Below are 17,378 nucleotides of genomic sequence, written 5' to 3' on the forward strand. Positions count from 1 at the left end.
TTTGCTGTGACTAGCCTGGTGCATCATTTTTTCACTTTCAGGGTGTTTTTGAAATCATATGTCTGTAGGTTGATCGTTTTCATTTTCATCCATTTCTGTGGCATCCTTTAATTCCATATCAATATATATGTGATTTTTCCTATGGAAATGTGATGTTTTTAAAGTATTCCTTTATTTTTTTCAGCAGTGTACTAAAGAACAGATCCCTGCTTCCTTCCTTCCTTCCTTCCTTCCTAATGTTTGAAAAATAAGAAACACTTTGAAACAAGAAAAACATGCCAACTTGTGTTTTGTTCTACTTTTCTATTCAGAAAGTTCAAAGCAGGGGAATAAAAATCAACAGTACTTTTCGCCTCTTGGAGCAGCAGCACACCTTTTGTTCCACTTTGATCCCCGTCTCGGTCAAACCCCCTCAAACCTCTGCTTTCTAGGTGTCTGATTACCTCAGAAGAAGCAGCCAAGACTAAAGTCTGGTTGCTATGGTAACGGATGTGGATTTGAATACCCTTGATGTGTGGTGAAAGTGTACCTGTATGTGTACTTGTTTTGCATGCGTCTCAGTGAACGAGCAGCAGGCAGAGGACCAGAGGACTGGCTGTGTGTGTAACAGCAGGTTTGCGTGGACACTTTGAGTTCAGACTTCACATGGCTCAGGCTGAGGTGGAGTTTAAGCTCTCTTTCCCAACCGAACACACGCCGATAATAAACGATTCACGCAACTCGGAGACAACACCTTCACTTTATAATCAGTCACAGGGGAAAGTGTTGTTTTCAAACACAAGCCCAGAGGATGCAGCTTTGTGAGAGTCCACATGCTGTGTGAGCGAGCTTTTATCTCCTGCTGACTTTCTTACCCACCTAATAAATAAGGATTGTCTTTGGTTTGTGTTGCTCTGTGGTTTGAAGCGTGTTTTTTGAAGCGTGTCGGCGTGTTTTTAATCTGTTGTAGATTAGCTTCCTAATCTCTACTACCTAGACTTTGGAATAGTCTCCTGCTGTTAAAAAGCAGTTATTATTTAACAGCTTTCTGTTAAGATTTTTATTGTTAGTAACTGATTTTGATCAATCGTATTATTTTGATTGTGCTTTGTGACTTGTCTTGTGTCTGCAAAAGGCGCTTTACAAATAAACTTCACTTGCTTTTTCTCAGTTTAAAGATTTGATAGGTTTTCTATGGCCTACTGTGAATAAGATACAGGTTAATAAGATTTGCGGATCACTGAGTTCTTTTTTTATTCATATTTTATACACTGTCTCACTTTCTTTTGTGTGATTGGGTTTGTATAGCACTTGTAGTTATATAGTAAACTGAGGCTTTTTTATACTATTAACTTTTTACCATAATAGTTTTCCCACGTTGATTAAAAAAGCTAAAATTACATTCATTCAGCTTGAATGTTATTAAATAAGCAATATCAATCCAACGATTAAATACATATTTAAAACGTATACTCTTATATGTTATTACTTGTAACAAGTAGAAGTACTTTGAACTCTTGATAGTACTTATCTTTTTACTTAAAGAAATTTCCCTGTAGCTTCTAAAGGAAAGTCTGAGGAATATCCTCCACTATCAGATCAAAAGTATTCATAAATGGTATAACAACTTAATATATTCAGATTTGTCTGCTTCTTTGATTGGTTGTAAACGTGCATTGAATGTGAAAAACAAGTAGGAAGGTTTTGATACAACTGATCAACTGAAGGGAGAACTGGCAAATGTCCCACTTCTTGTGACAAGCTTCTGATTTAAAGCAAGCACATTCACCTATAAGATACAGTACAAATCCTCCAGTGGATGTGGTGAGTCGTTTTTGTCTTAAAAGCTAACACATCAAAGGAAAATCTCTATCCCACCTACACTTGGCTTCCATTTCCATCTCTCTCTGGCTCTATAGCCAGCTTTTTGGGGCTTTAGGTGATGAGTGTCCTTGGTGAAAAATGAGAAGGCTAGAGCCAATGTGTCCATGCTCTCTGCTCTGAATAGGAATTCACAGCAATGCACCGACAGACTTATGCTCAGTGGGCTTTTTGGCACGGTCCCCCCGCCGTGCGTGTGTGTGTGCGCGCGCGCGCGCGCGTGTGACTGTCTGTCTGGGAGAGTGAGTGCGGCAGCCAGTATCAGCTAATTAAAATTTGAAAAATGGGAAATCCCAATTTAATTCATCCCCATGCCAAACGGGCGACTGGAGGTTTATCATATCACCAATACTCATAACTGATGAGGCACATGCGCAATCAGCTTTCCCCTACAGTCTAGCGCCAACTGAGCTCAATCTTTAAACCGCGAGCAGCTGCAGACTGATCATCCGTTTGTTTGAGGCTGAGTCTCATACACCGAGCTGGGCAGGAAAACTGTGCAAACTTCTGATTCTGATGACGAATCAGAAGTTAATCTGCTCTTTTTCGCACCTGAGTCGCTCTCAGTTTGACCAACACGACAAGGATGAAAGTTCGGATTTTCTAAATCAGTAGTTTTAACGTGCGGTAATCCGTACTACTGACATAAACAGGGGATGTGAGGGACAAGTTTGAAAACAGAAAAACTCATAAAAAGGAGCTCAGCGGCGAGGATGTACGCAGGTAAGAGAAATCATCCATATTTTCGCACTTTAGAGCAGATCGCGTATTTATTTACTTAAATGTCTGAGGGGGAAAGAGAGAGTTGTTAGAAACGCGGGTGTCTCAAATCTGGTTTTTAGGGGTTTTTTCTTGGCTGTTTTCTGACATGTTTGTGTAGTTACTTTGTGCAAAGAAATCGGTTTTTTTTCTTTGTTTTGAAAGTTTGTCTTGTGCGTCGATTCGTGGTGCTGAAGTAACAGCTCCCCACACTTGCTCGGTGCAGTTACTCCAAAAAAGTAAGAAAAATAAGCAACACGGATTTTTCTTTAAAAAAAAGTAGGAAATCCGTTTTTCCCCTTTTGCGTCAGCGTGTGGTGGCTCAGTGCCTGGGCGAGTGGAGGATTTGGGCTGCTGTTGCTGCCTCTGTTCCTCTTCTGCACCCACTTAATATGTTCTCAGAAGAAGGGCTGCAAGTAAATTTTACATGCAGCATGGCAGTGAGCCACACATCTTATTTACCTTATTGTACAGCAATAATGAATTGAAAACAGAGTCCGAAGTTATAAATCTGCCTGTTTCCCAGGTCACAAGCTGTGACAGACAGAACATGCAGCACGAACGTCCACAGCCTATATCATAACTGTCATTTTTGTTTTGCTTTTTGTCCCTGGATGTGCAGCAACATGCCAACATGCCACTTTGGTGAAAACTCAAAGCAAGTTCTAAGCAGACTGGTGCCCCTGGGCAAGATGATTTATTTGGGTCACATTTTATGTAATAGGTACAAATGTGGTGCAAGATATGATTTCATGAAACTTTTTTTTTCTTTTTTTAATGCATATTTACCATTAGGTGTCCTTGAACAGCTTCTTGGCAGACAGCAGTCCTCTCACCCAGCATAAATCTTGACGAAAAAAAAGAGGATGCAAAGATAAGAGTAAGAGTTAAGGAAGCAGATGGTAGAAGCAGCTTGTTCTCTCACTCCCAAGCTTTGAACCCCACACCCTTGCCTTTAATATACATTCAAGGATTCTGCTGAGTGTACTGAAACATAAAGCACAGACAAAGAAATCCTGCTAAGCTCTCGTTTCCTTTATTCCTTGATTGTACCTCTCCTTACTATGATTTCACACACTGTTGACTTCTGTACAGTCTGGATATTTCTCCTATTCATTGAGGGGGGATTTGCACTGGTGCAAAAGATTAAAGGTAAGATTGCAATCTTTATTCTGCTCCTTTGACAAATGGACTCCTTTATACATTTCCATATTCTTCTTTAATTTGCGATGTATTTATTTATTTATTACACAATTGTGTCCATAACTGCATTTTAGATGTCAGCAGCTTTTACCCGGATAATTTTTTGTAGGTTTGAATGCCTTGTGTTGCTTGGTTTTCATAATGTGCAGATTCAGGTGCAGGGTCGAAAGCAGTTAACCCTTCTCTACGAGCGCGTCACTGTGGAAACTGGGTACGAACCACTGATGGCGGCACTTTCAGTTCCCCAAACTACCCAAATACGTACCCTCCAAACAAGGAGTGCCTCTATGTGCTGGAAGGTAACTGATGAGAAGCACACAGCCCAAGCTGAAAAACAGTTCAGATATTGGGACATATTCTTGTATTGGCTCGGATTGGCTCTGCGGGAATCCGATGCCATCGACACATATAAAACCTATTATGTACAATGCCTCATTTTCCTCTTTTGTCATTAAAGACAAAACTGTGTTATTTTAATGTATCGTTCATTAACTTCTCAACCAGTAATGATATATAAAGAACATACGAGACAGAGTAGCATCTGAAAGGAGCAAACGTGTCTTTCTTGTTGCCGTTTTTATAGCGTTTTGTATTCCTGAATCGGCTCTGACAGTAAAAGAGTGCCAATTGTTCCCCAGCCCTGCCTCGCCAGAGAATAGAGCTGATGTTTGACGAAGTCTTCCACATCGAGGCGTCGTTCGAATGTCGCTTCGACCACATCGAAGTGCGGGACGGTCCCTTTAGTTTCTCCCCGCTCATCAATCGCTTCTGCGGATCAGCCAGTCCTGGACTCATCCTGTCGAGCGGACGCTTCATGTGGATCCGCTTCTTCAGTGATGAAGAGCTGGAGGGGACTGGCTTCCAGGTCCAGTACAGCTTTGCTGCAGGTGACTAAAATGCAGAGTGGATGTACCATTTTCACACTGCTCAAAAACAAATAGCCTTTCCGGACCAGTGATTCTGTGCTCTTCTTATTTCTCACCCCGAAGATCCTGAATTTCATCTGCATGTGGGAGGACTTTTAAACCCCATCCCAGGTAGTGCAACAGCATGTATAAGAAAACCCATGCAGCTCCAGGTGTACATCTTTAGACTGCCATGTGAAATAAAGTTGTTACTTTCCATCTGATCACATGTCCTCCTTTTTGCTTCCACTTTGTTTCTTGCCAACTGTCGTCTCTGGGTCAGATTGCCAGTTTGAGCTGTCTGGAGCTGACGGTGTAATCCGTTCAAGTCAGGTGGACGAAGAGTCCAAAGTGAAGCCAGACCAGGCAGTGGATTGCATCTGGACTATACGTGCCCCAACAAAGAATAGGGTAAGATATTGAAATGACATCGTTAAATTTGCATTTATACATCCAGTTCTCCATTTCTGCGTTTTCAACTGAGTGATAACTGAAAGTTTTAAAAAGGAAAAGCAGAAAGGAAAGGAAAATAAAGGAAAGGAGAAATATTTCTTCTCAACAAAATGAATTTAAGGAGAGGGGATATAATTCATTGGGAACAAAATGACAAACAGTACAGTGGAATGAAAGATGAGTCTGCAGCCTGCAGCTTATTTTGCTTTCTGCTTTCACCCTTCACCCTCTCCATATCTGCTGTGATGTATTTTTCTATATTCTTTACTTTATTTGAAAAACAAAGCATCCCAAGCATCTTTTTTTTTATATCAAGCAACTACTAATCTGCAGCTTATGTATATAAATAATAAACATGTGCATCGATAATCTGACAGTCAGCTTAAGTACATCTGCAGTAAAGCTGAGTCAAAATGATTTATATCAGTGATGATTCAACTGTCTTCTGTTGGCAAACAGAAACTAGCTGAATTACAAACCCATGTTGTAAAAAGCTGTGAAATGTAAATAGGAAGGGAATGCAATGCTTTGCAAATCTCATGCTGTATGTTATTTACAAGAGAACATGTTAAATGGTAAAGAGTTTAAATATTTCACCATCTACAGTGCATTTTCAAAAGATTGAGAGAATTTGGAGAAATCTCTGTGCAAGGGACAAAGCTGAAAGCCAGAATTGGATGCTGTCATAGTTTAGCAGATTGAGGATCCAAATGCAGACTCTGACAGGCAGACCTCGATGTAGCAAGAACCAAAAATGCTAAACGTCCATTAAGAAGGCAACTGAAAGTTGGGAACACACAGGGAGAGAAACATTAACATACAGACAGAGACAAAGGGAGTCACTAAGCCTGTCTATACAAGCTGACACACTAAAGGCTAATCATGAGGGTTGGGAAGAGGTAGGAAATGAGAAACAGCTAAAGACAAATTAGAGACAACAGAAGTGAAACTAGAAATAAAACACAAAAAAAGGAAGTCACATACCTACCACAGAGATAAGACCTTAGCACACTCATATTTGACAAAGACATGAAGGTAAAGCCAGGAAAATAAACATGAAACAACTATGCTAAATCGACCCAAACCAGAAAATAAACTGAAAGGCCCAAGATACATAAAGATCAAGTTTAACAGTCAACTAAGAACCATAAAATAATAGTATTCAGTTAATAAGGCTCAAACTCTGGAACATGACAGACGCCCATAATCTTCAGGCTCTCAGATGGCACTGCATCAAAAACAGGTGTGAGTCCGCCACGTAAATAACTGCATGAGCTCCAAAATCACTGTCTGTGAACACAGTTTGGCAAATCAAAATTTCAAACTATTTTTTTGGAAAACTTGGGCGCTGCTTTCTCTGGACTAAGGAGGAGAGGGACCATCTGTCTTGTTATGAGCGCAGACTTAAAAAGCATGAATCTTTGATGGAAGTGAAGTAGTACCTATGGAAGTGGCTGTACAGGTACCATGTATATGATATCTTTTTCAGATAAGGCCTTCTATATTTCAGCAAGACAAAACTAAATGTACTGCACGCATATGTCAACATCATAGCTTTGTAGCAGAATTTCTCGGATGCCAAACCGGCCTGTCTGCAGCAGAGACTTTTCATTAAATCAAAACATTTGAATCATTAAGCAAAAGCTACAACAAAGAATGCCCAGGACTGCTGAGCAGCTAGAATCCTACATCAGGCATGAACAGAACAACATTCCTCTCCTAAAAGTCCAGCAGCTGATCCTGCGCTTCCTAGGACGGCGATCTTTTGGACAAAGATCTCAGATGTTGTTCCTGAGATCTGCTGGAGGCACTCGTCCCGTATGGGGGTACCACTGTTGCCTTCACCCTTCACGTCTTCTTGAGCTCCTCTCTCAGCCCGTGGTACTTCTCGAGCTTCTCGCGTACCTTTTTCCTGATGTTGTTATCACTCGATAGAGCTACATCTATCACTACAGCTGTCACTACTATGTCTGGTTGGTTAGCCATCACCAGTTTGTCTGCCTGCATCTGGAAGTCCCACAGGATCTTAGCTCGGTCATCCTCAACCTCCCTAGGGGGCATATCTCATTTTGACCTCAGGACTTCCAGGCCACTTCCAGGCCCTGTAGACTACAACAGCCACTTGGTGATAGCGTTCCACGTATGTCCTTGCCTGCTAGCTCCAGCATGCAGCTGGGGTCTTGCCTGGTGTGGTAGACCCCAACCTCTATGGAAATGGCAGGAATATTGTTCCCAGTTTAAACAGTTGACTTGTTTTTCATGTTTATGGGATTTACAAATCATTGGATTCCTTTTTTATACAGCATCCCGACTTTTTTGGAATCAGGTTGTGTGTGAAAAATGAAAAGTGTACACTGTTTCCCTCTCCATTACTCATTCCAGATTTACCTGCGATTTTTGGAATACCAGATGGAAAACTCCAATGAATGTAAGAAGAACTTTGTGGCTGTTTATGATGGCAGTAATGCCATTGAGGATCTAAAGGTAATTCTTTGCATAACATCATAAATATTACTCTGTCTCTGCCTGACGCACTAAGTTTGTTGCGCATTACATTGCACTATGCTTTCAGGTCTGAGGTTCTTCTTCTGCTACAGGATTTATCTTTCTTTCTTTGCCATACATGCTCATTTTTAATGCCATATTTAAATCACAAATATGTAGCAACTGTTCTACAGACCTTGGCCTCATTGAGTCCGCACATCAACATCCATAAAAGAAAGTGGTGTGTGGTTTCTTGCAGGCCAAGTTTTGTAGTACAGTAGCTAATGACATCATGCTGGACACTGGTGTGGGAGTAGTGAGGATGTGGGCTGATGAGACAAGCCGTCTCAGCCGCTTCCGGATGCTGTTCACATCTTTTGCTGACCGTGAGTGTCTCCTTCAGATTATTCTTTCCCCCCTGCCCATCATTTTGCTTTTTCAGCTGCGATGGGAAAGTACATGTATTAAAGATACGGTGCATATTTTGGTGGTTACTTTTAATCACTGCACCTTATATAGTACGTCTTAGCAATAGGAAATAATAATAGTTCTGATAAGCATTTTATAGTTGGATCTCTGATAAGGACATGCCACATTCTTTCTGCTTGTAGCTTTCGATGCTTTGTCAGGTTGTACACATACTTCATATACACTTGTGTTTGTGTTTTAGCACCCTGTATGAGCGGTGCGTTCTTTTGCCACACTAACATGTGCATCAACACTTCTCTGGTGTGCAACGGCATACAAAACTGTGTCTTTCCTTGGGACGAAAGCAACTGCAAAGGTACCTCAATTCTGCTGAAGCCTTTTGGCAGAAATGCTTTCTTTGGTCTGCTGTGATGTGTTATGCTGTGTAATTCTGTCATGCTTTGTGAAATGATGGATGTCATGTCTGCCTTTGTTGTGTCACATTGAGTCTCCTTGAGGATCATTATGAAACACACACACCGGCTGCAGCAACTACAGAACAGTTAATATCGATGTGTTTCCACTTGGCAGGAAAAGCACAATCTCATAGTTTTGACGCGTTTCCAACTGAAAGGCCTTCAAGGCTTTTTGGCTAATAAGTGGATCTTAAGCATTTCTAGTGCTGGGATGGGTGTTTACCAGTGCCTTAGCTTTTAGTAACTGCTTTGAATTGTTCCTGGCATCCAGAGATACGAATTGTGTTGACACAGGAGGGAACAAGTAAATGACTAATGCACTCTCGGTGCCTTTGAAAGCCTCTGATATTTTTAACTCTTTATGTCGTCATTTCAATCCTCCAGAGAAAAAGAACAAAGGTCTTTTTCACCAGATCACAAAGACTCACGGGACAATAATCTGTGTGTCTACGGGGGTGGTGCTGTTACTCCTAATTGTCTCCATTCTGGTGCAAGTCAAGCAGCCACGTAAGAAGGTATTTAAGAAAATTTGTTGTCGAATTCTTCTAACATCATCCCACTAAATTTTTCTCATAGAAACTACAAATAAAATAGTGATTCCCTGTCATATTTTAAAGGTGTTGGTTCGTAAGAACAACTTGTTTCCTCGTGCTGACTTCCAGGAGGTGTTTGACCCTCCTCACTATGAACTCTTTAATCTCAGAGACAAGGTCAGTTTTATTGCTTTTACACATTATATTATTGGTACATGTTTATATCGTTTTAAAACTACTAATTTATTAATGTTGTCCTTCACAGGAGATTTCTTCAAGAGACCTTGGGGAGTTGTCAGAGGAGCTCCAGTCCCTACAAGCGCTCAGGAGGTCCTCGTCAGGATCGCGCTGCATACACGAACACCATTGTGGCTCTCTGGCCTCTATCAACTCCATTAAAGGCAGCCTAGGGGCGCAAGGCCTGGGAAGGGGATCCATGGAGCTTCCACCTTTCAGAGTAGACTTCCAAAACTCCTTGCCTCCCCTAAGAGATTTCAACAGCAGTCTGAGGAAGAAGAGCTGGCCCAGTATGAAATCAGGCCGAATGCAGGGCCATCATGGTATGGGAGAGAGAGCTCTGGGGCGGCAGGACAGAGTAATGGAAGAGGAAGAAGAGGAGGAGGACGGAAGGTATGATGTGTATGTGCGGAGAGGCGGAAGCCGAAGAGGCTATGAAATAGCCCAGCAAAGATCCCTGTCCATGGACTTTTGAGGAGAAAACACAAGATCTGCGTTAGGGTAGGTAAACACTGCCTCAACTTTAGGGAGGAGCTTTTCAAATTTACAGGAAAAAGGAAAAAGAAAGAAAACCAATGGTTTGTGCAAGTACACTTTCCTTCTTCTCAGTAAGGCTGGAAAACATAGGCTCTGTTAAGGAGCAACAAGAAGATCCTCAGGCACTGCCAAATCTGCTTATATACTGAAACAGCAAACAGAGAGCTGTTATCAAGTCTCTGACACTGGTGTAAAAGTGAAACTAAAAGAAAAAGCTGTATAGTGTTCTTGTCTTGATGTATTTTGTTGAATACATTTAACTGTAACGCGAATAGATGTTGTGGAAGTATGTTTTGAGTCAGTGTGTAGAAGAAGTGTGATTACATTTTGAGTATTAGTGAAAAAACTACATTGGTTAAAAACAAAAAGGTAATTTCCACACCTCTGACTTAGGAAAAGTCAGCTCCGAGTTAAAGTCGGTTTTAGTTTTACTGAAGGAAAGTCTGGTTGTTCTGCAGTCCCCTTTTGGGCATGTTGCACAAGTACACAGGTTGGAAATTTTACAATTATGTCACTCTTCAGTGACACACCTGACCTTATGAAAACCGGAAAACTAGGTTTCTTTTTACAATCTTTAAAAACAAATGGGTTACCAGATCTTAACACAGTGGGGGAGAAGCCAACATAGTCCTGTTAATTAGCAAGGAGGGTATTTAGGAATTAAACCATTTAATAAGAAATGAAACCATGTGAGTACTGACCTCAAAGAAAGTGTTTGAATGGAGAAAGTTAGACATGGTTCGCCTGGTTTCACAGTGGATCTAAAATGCTGTATTCCAATGTTTTCATGTGTTGTGATCTTAAACACAGTGTCTCTGAAATTCCCACAGAACCTCTTACATAACCTTGTAGCTGGCACAAACCTCATTTGGAAAGCCTTGCGGTGTAGTCAGCATACCTCTGCAGTTCATTTGTCATCCTCAAAAAAATTCACTGGACCAATAATTAATGGGGCAACATAGTTTGTCTGCATAGACATAGACAAAAGCCTGACAGTGCATTCTCAGTGCTAGTGTGTGTGCTGGTAACACAGTGTTATACAATTCTCATTTGACCTCTAAGGATAGACTTATAAACTCACGATTAAAGGCTTCCAGTTAAGTTTCTATGCACTGGCTACTTTGTACACAATAAAAGCTATGATCAAACAAGTGATAGATAACGTAAATGGGTCAGTCATGATAATGTACTCTGTTTTATATGCTTCCATAAGTTGACCTTGTTTGTAGGGAATATGCATTATCAGCTCCGGTACACAGTCTTTTTTTTTTTCTTTTTTTTATCTCAACATCCATGAATAGGCACGATATCTGGAACACCTCAGGTAATAAATGACTCCAGAGAAATAGGTCAAAAGGTACAGGAGATGTAGGATTATTGCTATATAATAACTCTCTGTGTGACAATAGTTAAGCCTGTCTTCAAAGGTGTGTCTCATTCTTTTCTCAGTTTGATCAACGCTGGGAAAATATCTGCACTAAGGAGCTAAAGAAGTTTAAGTTGGGTTTTTTTGTCTGATTTTTTTTAGATTGTTACAAGCCCTGTGTGCTTATAGTCACCACAAATAGTTTGAAAGCCATAATCATTTGTTTGTTGTTGTTTTTTTACTACTTTTAATTCATTTATAAAAACATTTTTACTTTGTCACAGTTGGTTAGGCTGATTCCTTTCAAATTAAAACTGTAATATTCTACAAACACTTTTGCTTATGCTTCATGATATCCATCTATCACCTGCAGGTGAGTGTCTGGGATGGGGAAAAAACAACAATGCTTGACCAGAACTGAACCTCAAGTTTACTTTTAGATTGCAGTACAGTAAGTCAGGTGATAACTTACATTAGAGCAGCAGGTTGGCATGCAGTTTTTCCACCATTCAGAGTATCCAGAGGCAGACAAGAAGGCTTGGGAAATGTTTATAAAAACTGTTTACTGTAACTATGATTGGAAAGAATGACGTCTAATGTTTAGCACAGTTTTTGCCTTGTACTACAGACGATGCTGAGGAGTCAAGAATAAAAAGCACTTCATTGATCAAAATAAATAAATGTGGTAAAACATAATAACATAGAAATTAAACACAAATAGGTCTGTAATTGTAAAATAACATCTTTATAAGTCTTTAATAAAACTATACAAGCAGTTTTTTGGCCTCATTGATAAGAAAACGTGCTGCTGCACTATGACTTAGTACACGTCAGCATCAGCAGCTGTAAATGAAAATATAGCAACAGCTTGTTTAAAGTCTTTGAGTTTCCTTCATCACTTTGTTCGGTGTTTTTTCATCTTCAGTCCACAAAAAAACTCCTTTCAGTCCAAAGTGTGCAGGCAGACCGGGCTCCTAAGGCCAGAATGATGTATTGCAGCACGACATGGTCCATCCATGTGTTTATAGTCCAAAGCATTAAAACGAGGTCCTCAATGACTCCTCAAAAAAGGGCATGTGATTATAGGCCACCAAGGGTGTGCTCTCTCCAAGAACAGCCTCTGTGAAGTTGGGCCTTCTCCAGGCGTACACCATGCTGTTCAGGAAACCTTGTAGAGACACGCTGGCAGCCTGCAGTAAACAAAAGCAATATTTTAGCCTGCAAATCTGCCATCTGAGGACATTTTAACCTACTCACTGAAAAGCTGTAACTAAAACATACCTGTAGCATATAAACACCAAATAAACTGTATTGTTCAACGTTTGTTCTCATCAACAAGGTAGATAGCAGGATGAGGAAAAGCGCTACAAGAAGAAGAAACATCAGTTTAATTTTGTCTTAAAGTTGATATTTACACTAGCTTTGTGCGTGCATTTGTGTACCTGGTGCCCAGCAGATTAGGATGACTGTCACCATATTCCTTGAGGTAGAAATTGCTCTTTTCATTCTTCTTCTTGAACGCCCATCTCCCTCCACTGGAAAAAGCCCCTCCGGATCTCGTCTTTCATACCACTTACCAACCTTATAGTAAATAATCTGAACCAAAACAGGAAAAAAACATTTGTTTCATCAGATTACACTGGTATTTAAACTTGCTTGTTATGTTACAGCAATGTGATTGTTAGTAACTCACAGAGCAAGACACCAGCACCGGTATCACCACAATGAAAAGAAAAGCTCTGATGAAAACGTCATGGATTATCTCCTGTGGGCAAAAGAGAATTATGTATCAAAAATATGCTTATACAAAATGTAACAATGCTAAAGAGCATTATTATTCTGTTAAACAGAGACTATACGCACACACACTACAACAGAGGCCTCGATAAAAGAAAGTGTGTTAAAGGGTTTCATAAGACAGCTGTACACTCACAACATCTGAGCAGGATTCCCTCCAGACGTGCAAGAACAAAATACAACTGTGAAAAAGAGAAAATCAAAAAAGGTGAGAAACACAAGGGAACAGACCCATTTCACTGCTGTGACGTCTTTGAAAGATTTTGAAGGAGGCTGAATCTCTGGGTTGTATGCTCACCTGGTGCAATACGTGCTATCGTTACTGGAGACCCGATTTGGCAAGCTGCTGGTAGCTGGAATCAGCAAAGTAGCTTTCATGAAAGGAGTGAGCACATATGCTAAGTAAAGTGCAAGTGGGATCAACCTGTTATATTGGGCAGAAGATAGAGAAGAAGAATTAAATTGTGCACACATGGGATACCATATGGTGGGTTAGGTAAAAACTAAAGCATTTATTAATTCATTTATTTTTTGAAAAAGTGGTTAAAACTTACCACACAATGGCATACACAGGTATGACTATTTCTGGTCTTCGACCTGTATTCTGCAAAACAAGAAAATGTCAGTGAATCTGGCTTCTGGACAAATTATGATCACCAGATGCAGCGAATGCCTCACCAGATCATCATCCGCTGGTCTTTCTCTCCATCCTTGGATTGCATTCTTTGACTTCCAGGCGTAAACGACCACCAGCAGGAATGAAATGAAATAAAATGTCTGGAACAAAACACAAAGAACAACGCAAAATGTGACAGTTTTACCAATAAAGTAGTTTTAGACCAAGCATTAATATTTACTTTAGAGTAAATGTCAGTTAAATATAATTTATGTGAATACTGATGAGCTCTGGTTCTCAGAGAACAACTTTATACTTGAAGATTTCTCAGTTGGTTATGCTGATTCTTAGGACCAGTGTCCGACAAACGTGCAAGAGGACCTTTATCTTTACGAGGACGATCTTTATGAAGCAACGTGAGGACATTTTATTATTTGATTTTACATCTGCTGCTTGTAAAATGAAATGAGATATTTTTTTCTTTTTTTAAACATGCTTCTTTGTATAAGAAGGATATGAAGTATAAATACAGCTATTTATTTAAATGTAAATGTAAGGTACAGTAAACCTCTGCTGACATACCTGCAGACATAAAAATGAGATGCTACATTAGCTGAATTTTAAAATGTAGGGCCATATAAAAATGATTTAATACCATGCTCCTTTAGGATTTGCAGTGGATGTTTGTTATCTTATAGCAGGGGTCCCCAACTCCAGGCCTCGAGGGCCAGTGTCCTGCAGGTTTAGATCTCACCCTGGGTCTACACACCTGAATCAAATGATTAGTTCATTACCAGGCTCTGGACAACTGCAAGACATGTTTAGGAGGTAATTTAGCCATTTGAATCAGCTGTGTTGGCTCACGGATAATCTAAAAACTGCAGGACCCCGGCCCTCGAGGCCTGGAGTTGGGGACCCCTGTCTATATATTATAGCATGTAAACTAAATTTGGAATTTAATGAGTCTGTTGAAGTGCATAAAGACTCTGAACCCCAAAATAAGGTAACCTTAAGTTAGGAACCGGTTCAGTTCATTTTTTTTCTTTCTTTTTTTATATTGAACTCTTAAAAAGGTTAAATATTTTCCATATCTGCATTTTGAAAGAATTCCACAATCTGAGCTAGAGGAATTTGAGAGTTTGGTCCTACAAAACATTCTTTTCTTTTCTTTCCTTTTTCTGTTGCTTTTATGTACAATCAATATCTACTGTCCTTAATGCTTATCAATCTAAATTCTAACGAGAACTCAAAAGACTTTAGTCAACCGAGTTCACAATGGACATTGCCAGTTAGAAATTTATGCTGAGAACAACTGTTATGAAAAGCATGTGGAGCTCCTCCTCTCAGCCTGAGGGATGAACGTGAACATGTTTGCATAACAGGGAACGTGACACAGCAAAACTGCTCACTATGTCATTTTATAGAGGCAATATAAGGAACATGTGTTTTTGATTTACTTTACTGCTTGAACTGCGTGATATGTCCTCAGTGCCTTTAGAAAACGTTATATTATTTGACAATAATCTGATTTTTTACTCTGTAAATGTTGATTGTTATAGCAGGAAGTACCAAAAGGAATGTGAAACCACCTAAACGTTGCCAACCTGTTTAAGATTAAACTACTCCCCCACCAAAACGCAATCCTGTTAATGATTTATTTGCGGTGGTAAAAGCCTGATCAAACAATGAAATAAACTATTGCTCACCAGTGACAGCGGCAGGCCGTATTGGCAGATGACTATACTGTTGTCAAACGGTATTTTGTTCATGACACTCGTGGACATCAAGATCAGAGCAGCTAGGAGGTCGGCGAGAGCAAGCTGCACCAGGAGGTGTACCTGCAAAACAGTACGCATGAAGGCTTGTGCAGTGTTGACAAACTACATAGTTCCTTATGCACAGTAATAATTAATTTCATTAAATAATCCATTAGTAATGCATACACCTAGACTCACCTGCTCTTTTAGATGCTGCCATCTTGCTATGGAAACCACCAGGACGGAGAAACTCCCAATCACACTGACGTTAATAAGAAATATGTAAACTATTAAATGACCGCAGGTCATTTGAAGGAAAAGTTTAAAAGAAATGAACAACTAACATTGTGCCAAACCACAGTTCACCCGAATACTGCTCAGGTTACATTAACTTTTCGTACCCTTTATTCAGGTAATACCACTATTATTCAAGCATTCTGTGGCAAGCAGAAGTCTTACAATGAAAATGTTACTTAGCTAAGAAGTATTGTAACAATGTACTCACTATTAGTATTAGTATTAGTATTAAAAGACGTCAACAGCCCTGAAAAGTGACACTGTTGCATTAATGCATATAATTATTATTAGTACTCATGCAAGATCAGGATTTTCTTGCTGTATTAACTTAAAGTATAGCTAATCTTAACTACTCTGGGTAAATATAGGTAATGCTTAGATTTTTAAATTTATTAAAACTTGTTAAAATTATGAAAAGGAAAAGCAGCAGCTGTCACAATTGTAATGCCAACATCTTTTGTTGTTGTTTGTTTTTTTATATGAAAGATAACTCAAAATATCAGCAAAATGATTCCCATTAAATTTTCTGCAGCAAATGGGTGAACTTATGATTTTATAAAGTAACTAAAGCTGATAAATGCAGATAAATAAAAAAGTTCAATATTTGCCTTTTGAGAGGTGGAGTAGAAATAGAAAGTGGCAAGAAAAGACTAAAGTACGATATCTCAGTTTAGCGATAGTGATAGACTAAATTTGCTTACATCCAGGTTAACATCACAAAGCATGATGGCTTTTTTTTGGGGGGGGGGTTAAACAGACATGTTGCCACATGTCTTAGACATATGGCACCATGTCAACAACAACAATTACAAACTATGTAATTCATTTAAAAAGTTCCTCTCTCCCTTATTCTTGCTTTGCTTTTGTCAAGAAACAAAAAGAAACACAAAAACTCTTCAACAAAGGGTTAGGAGTATCATTGATCTTTAAGGAAGTGTTTAAATTACAGGTATCATCTACACTAAATAACCTAAAACGCAAACATATCAGACAGTGACGATGGATTATGTAAGATAACTGAGAGAATTCAAAGAGAAAGTCCCTGAAATCTCTGCATGGTGCCCTGCTGGTCTCAGTTGATTTTTAAAAAAAATTAGAACTGTCATAAAGGTAATAACATGCAAAATAAAGTTTCTTGTGTTTGCTATGATCATATTTATGATGATAATAATATGAGGAAGTGCATAGGAGTACCTGGGAGTGAGTAAAACTATGTACACTGTAGAGAGGACATCGATCTGAAAGCAAAATTTGGAAATGCCTGAGTCATTTCAAGGATAAAAGATTTTATTATACAGTTTTTTTTTTTCAAAAAAAAAAAAAATTGATTAAAGCCGATTAAAAACAATGAATGTAGTGCCTACCTGAGCTCCACTCAGCAAAGTATTTAGCTCCATCCTGAGAAGTAAAAAGTCACATTCGGCATGTGCACAGCTCCATAACCTGCTCTCATTACAGGCCAATGAAAATGTGACTTCTTTGTGTATAGAGTGCATCTATAAAAAGGTGCACCTTGTCACATGTTGTGACTCCGCCTGCTTGACTCAGTGCGTGTGTGTGTTTGTGACAATACTTGGTAATCCCCAGGTAGAGTGGAATTAGTTTGCGCCTTACTTGATGCCTTCCAAGATAATGACCCATTTAGAAGATATAGTAAGACAATGAAACTGGAGTTTTTCTGCACTGTTTG

The 17,378-nt window shown here is 39.5% G+C and overlaps 2 protein-coding genes across 6 annotated transcripts; one reads left to right on the forward strand and one right to left on the reverse strand.

The window, feature by feature from the left end:
* Nucleotides 1-1,928: 1,928 nt before the first annotated feature.
* Nucleotides 1,929-9,906, forward strand: neto2b (neuropilin (NRP) and tolloid (TLL)-like 2b). Of its 5 annotated transcripts, none has more exons than XM_082539904.1 (12): nt 1,929-2,583; nt 2,785-3,771; nt 3,972-4,121; nt 4,461-4,709; nt 4,812-4,859; nt 5,011-5,138; nt 7,563-7,664; nt 7,924-8,050; nt 8,335-8,448; nt 8,933-9,063; nt 9,166-9,258; nt 9,347-9,906. In XM_082539904.1, exons 2-12 carry the CDS (start codon nt 3,684-3,686, stop codon nt 9,791-9,793), a joined length of 1,677 nt encoding a protein of 558 aa, XP_082396030.1. In that variant the 5' UTR covers nt 1,929-2,583; nt 2,785-3,683; the 3' UTR covers nt 9,794-9,906. The 5 variants fall into 5 exon arrangements, with proteins under 5 accessions (XP_082396030.1, XP_082396031.1, XP_082396032.1 ...); XM_082539905.1 differs by having other exon boundaries at nt 3,242-3,771; XM_082539906.1 differs by having other exon boundaries at nt 3,415-3,771.
* Nucleotides 9,907-9,996: 90 nt separating this feature from the next.
* Nucleotides 9,997-17,378, reverse strand: LOC309710443 (uncharacterized protein). The gene is made up of 12 exons (XM_082539911.1): nt 17,053-17,378; nt 16,883-16,926; nt 15,590-15,653; nt 15,341-15,472; nt 13,697-13,795; nt 13,573-13,622; nt 13,317-13,442; nt 13,155-13,200; nt 12,915-12,986; nt 12,664-12,817; nt 12,503-12,585; nt 9,997-12,411 (listed from the first exon to the last, which is right to left on the reverse strand). The coding sequence occupies exons 1-12, from the start codon at nt 17,182-17,184 to the stop codon at nt 12,259-12,261; spliced, it is 1,155 nt and encodes a 384-aa protein (XP_082396037.1). The 5' UTR covers nt 17,185-17,378; the 3' UTR covers nt 9,997-12,258.

The sequence above is a fragment of the Aulonocara stuartgranti genome, assembly GCF_965226115.1.
Source record: "Aulonocara stuartgranti genome assembly, chromosome: 7".
Classification (NCBI taxonomy): domain Eukaryota; kingdom Metazoa; phylum Chordata; class Actinopteri; order Cichliformes; family Cichlidae; genus Aulonocara; species Aulonocara stuartgranti.

Excerpts from the sequence above, each read along its gene's own strand:
- neto2b (XM_082539903.1), top strand. The coding sequence starts at position 3,684 with ATGATTTCACACACTGTTGACTTCTGTACAGTCTGGATATTTCTCCTA. Across the intron at positions 4,710-4,811 it reads CCAGTACAGCTTTGCTGCAG|ATCCTGAATTTCATCTGCAT; the intron begins GTGACTAAAATG and ends CTCACCCCGAAG. Across the intron at positions 9,064-9,165 it reads TCAAGCAGCCACGTAAGAAG|GTGTTGGTTCGTAAGAACAA; the intron begins GTATTTAAGAAA and ends CATATTTTAAAG.
- LOC309710443 (XM_082539911.1), bottom strand. The coding sequence starts at position 17,184 with ATGCACTCTATACACAAAGAAGTCACATTTTCATTGGCCTGTAATGAG. Across the intron at positions 13,201-13,316 it reads GATAGCACGTATTGCACCAG|TTGTATTTTGTTCTTGCACG; the intron begins GTGAGCATACAA and ends TCTTTTTCACAG. Across the intron at positions 12,818-12,914 it reads CGGTGCTGGTGTCTTGCTCT|ATTATTTACTATAAGGTTGG; the intron begins GTGAGTTACTAA and ends GTTTTGGTTCAG.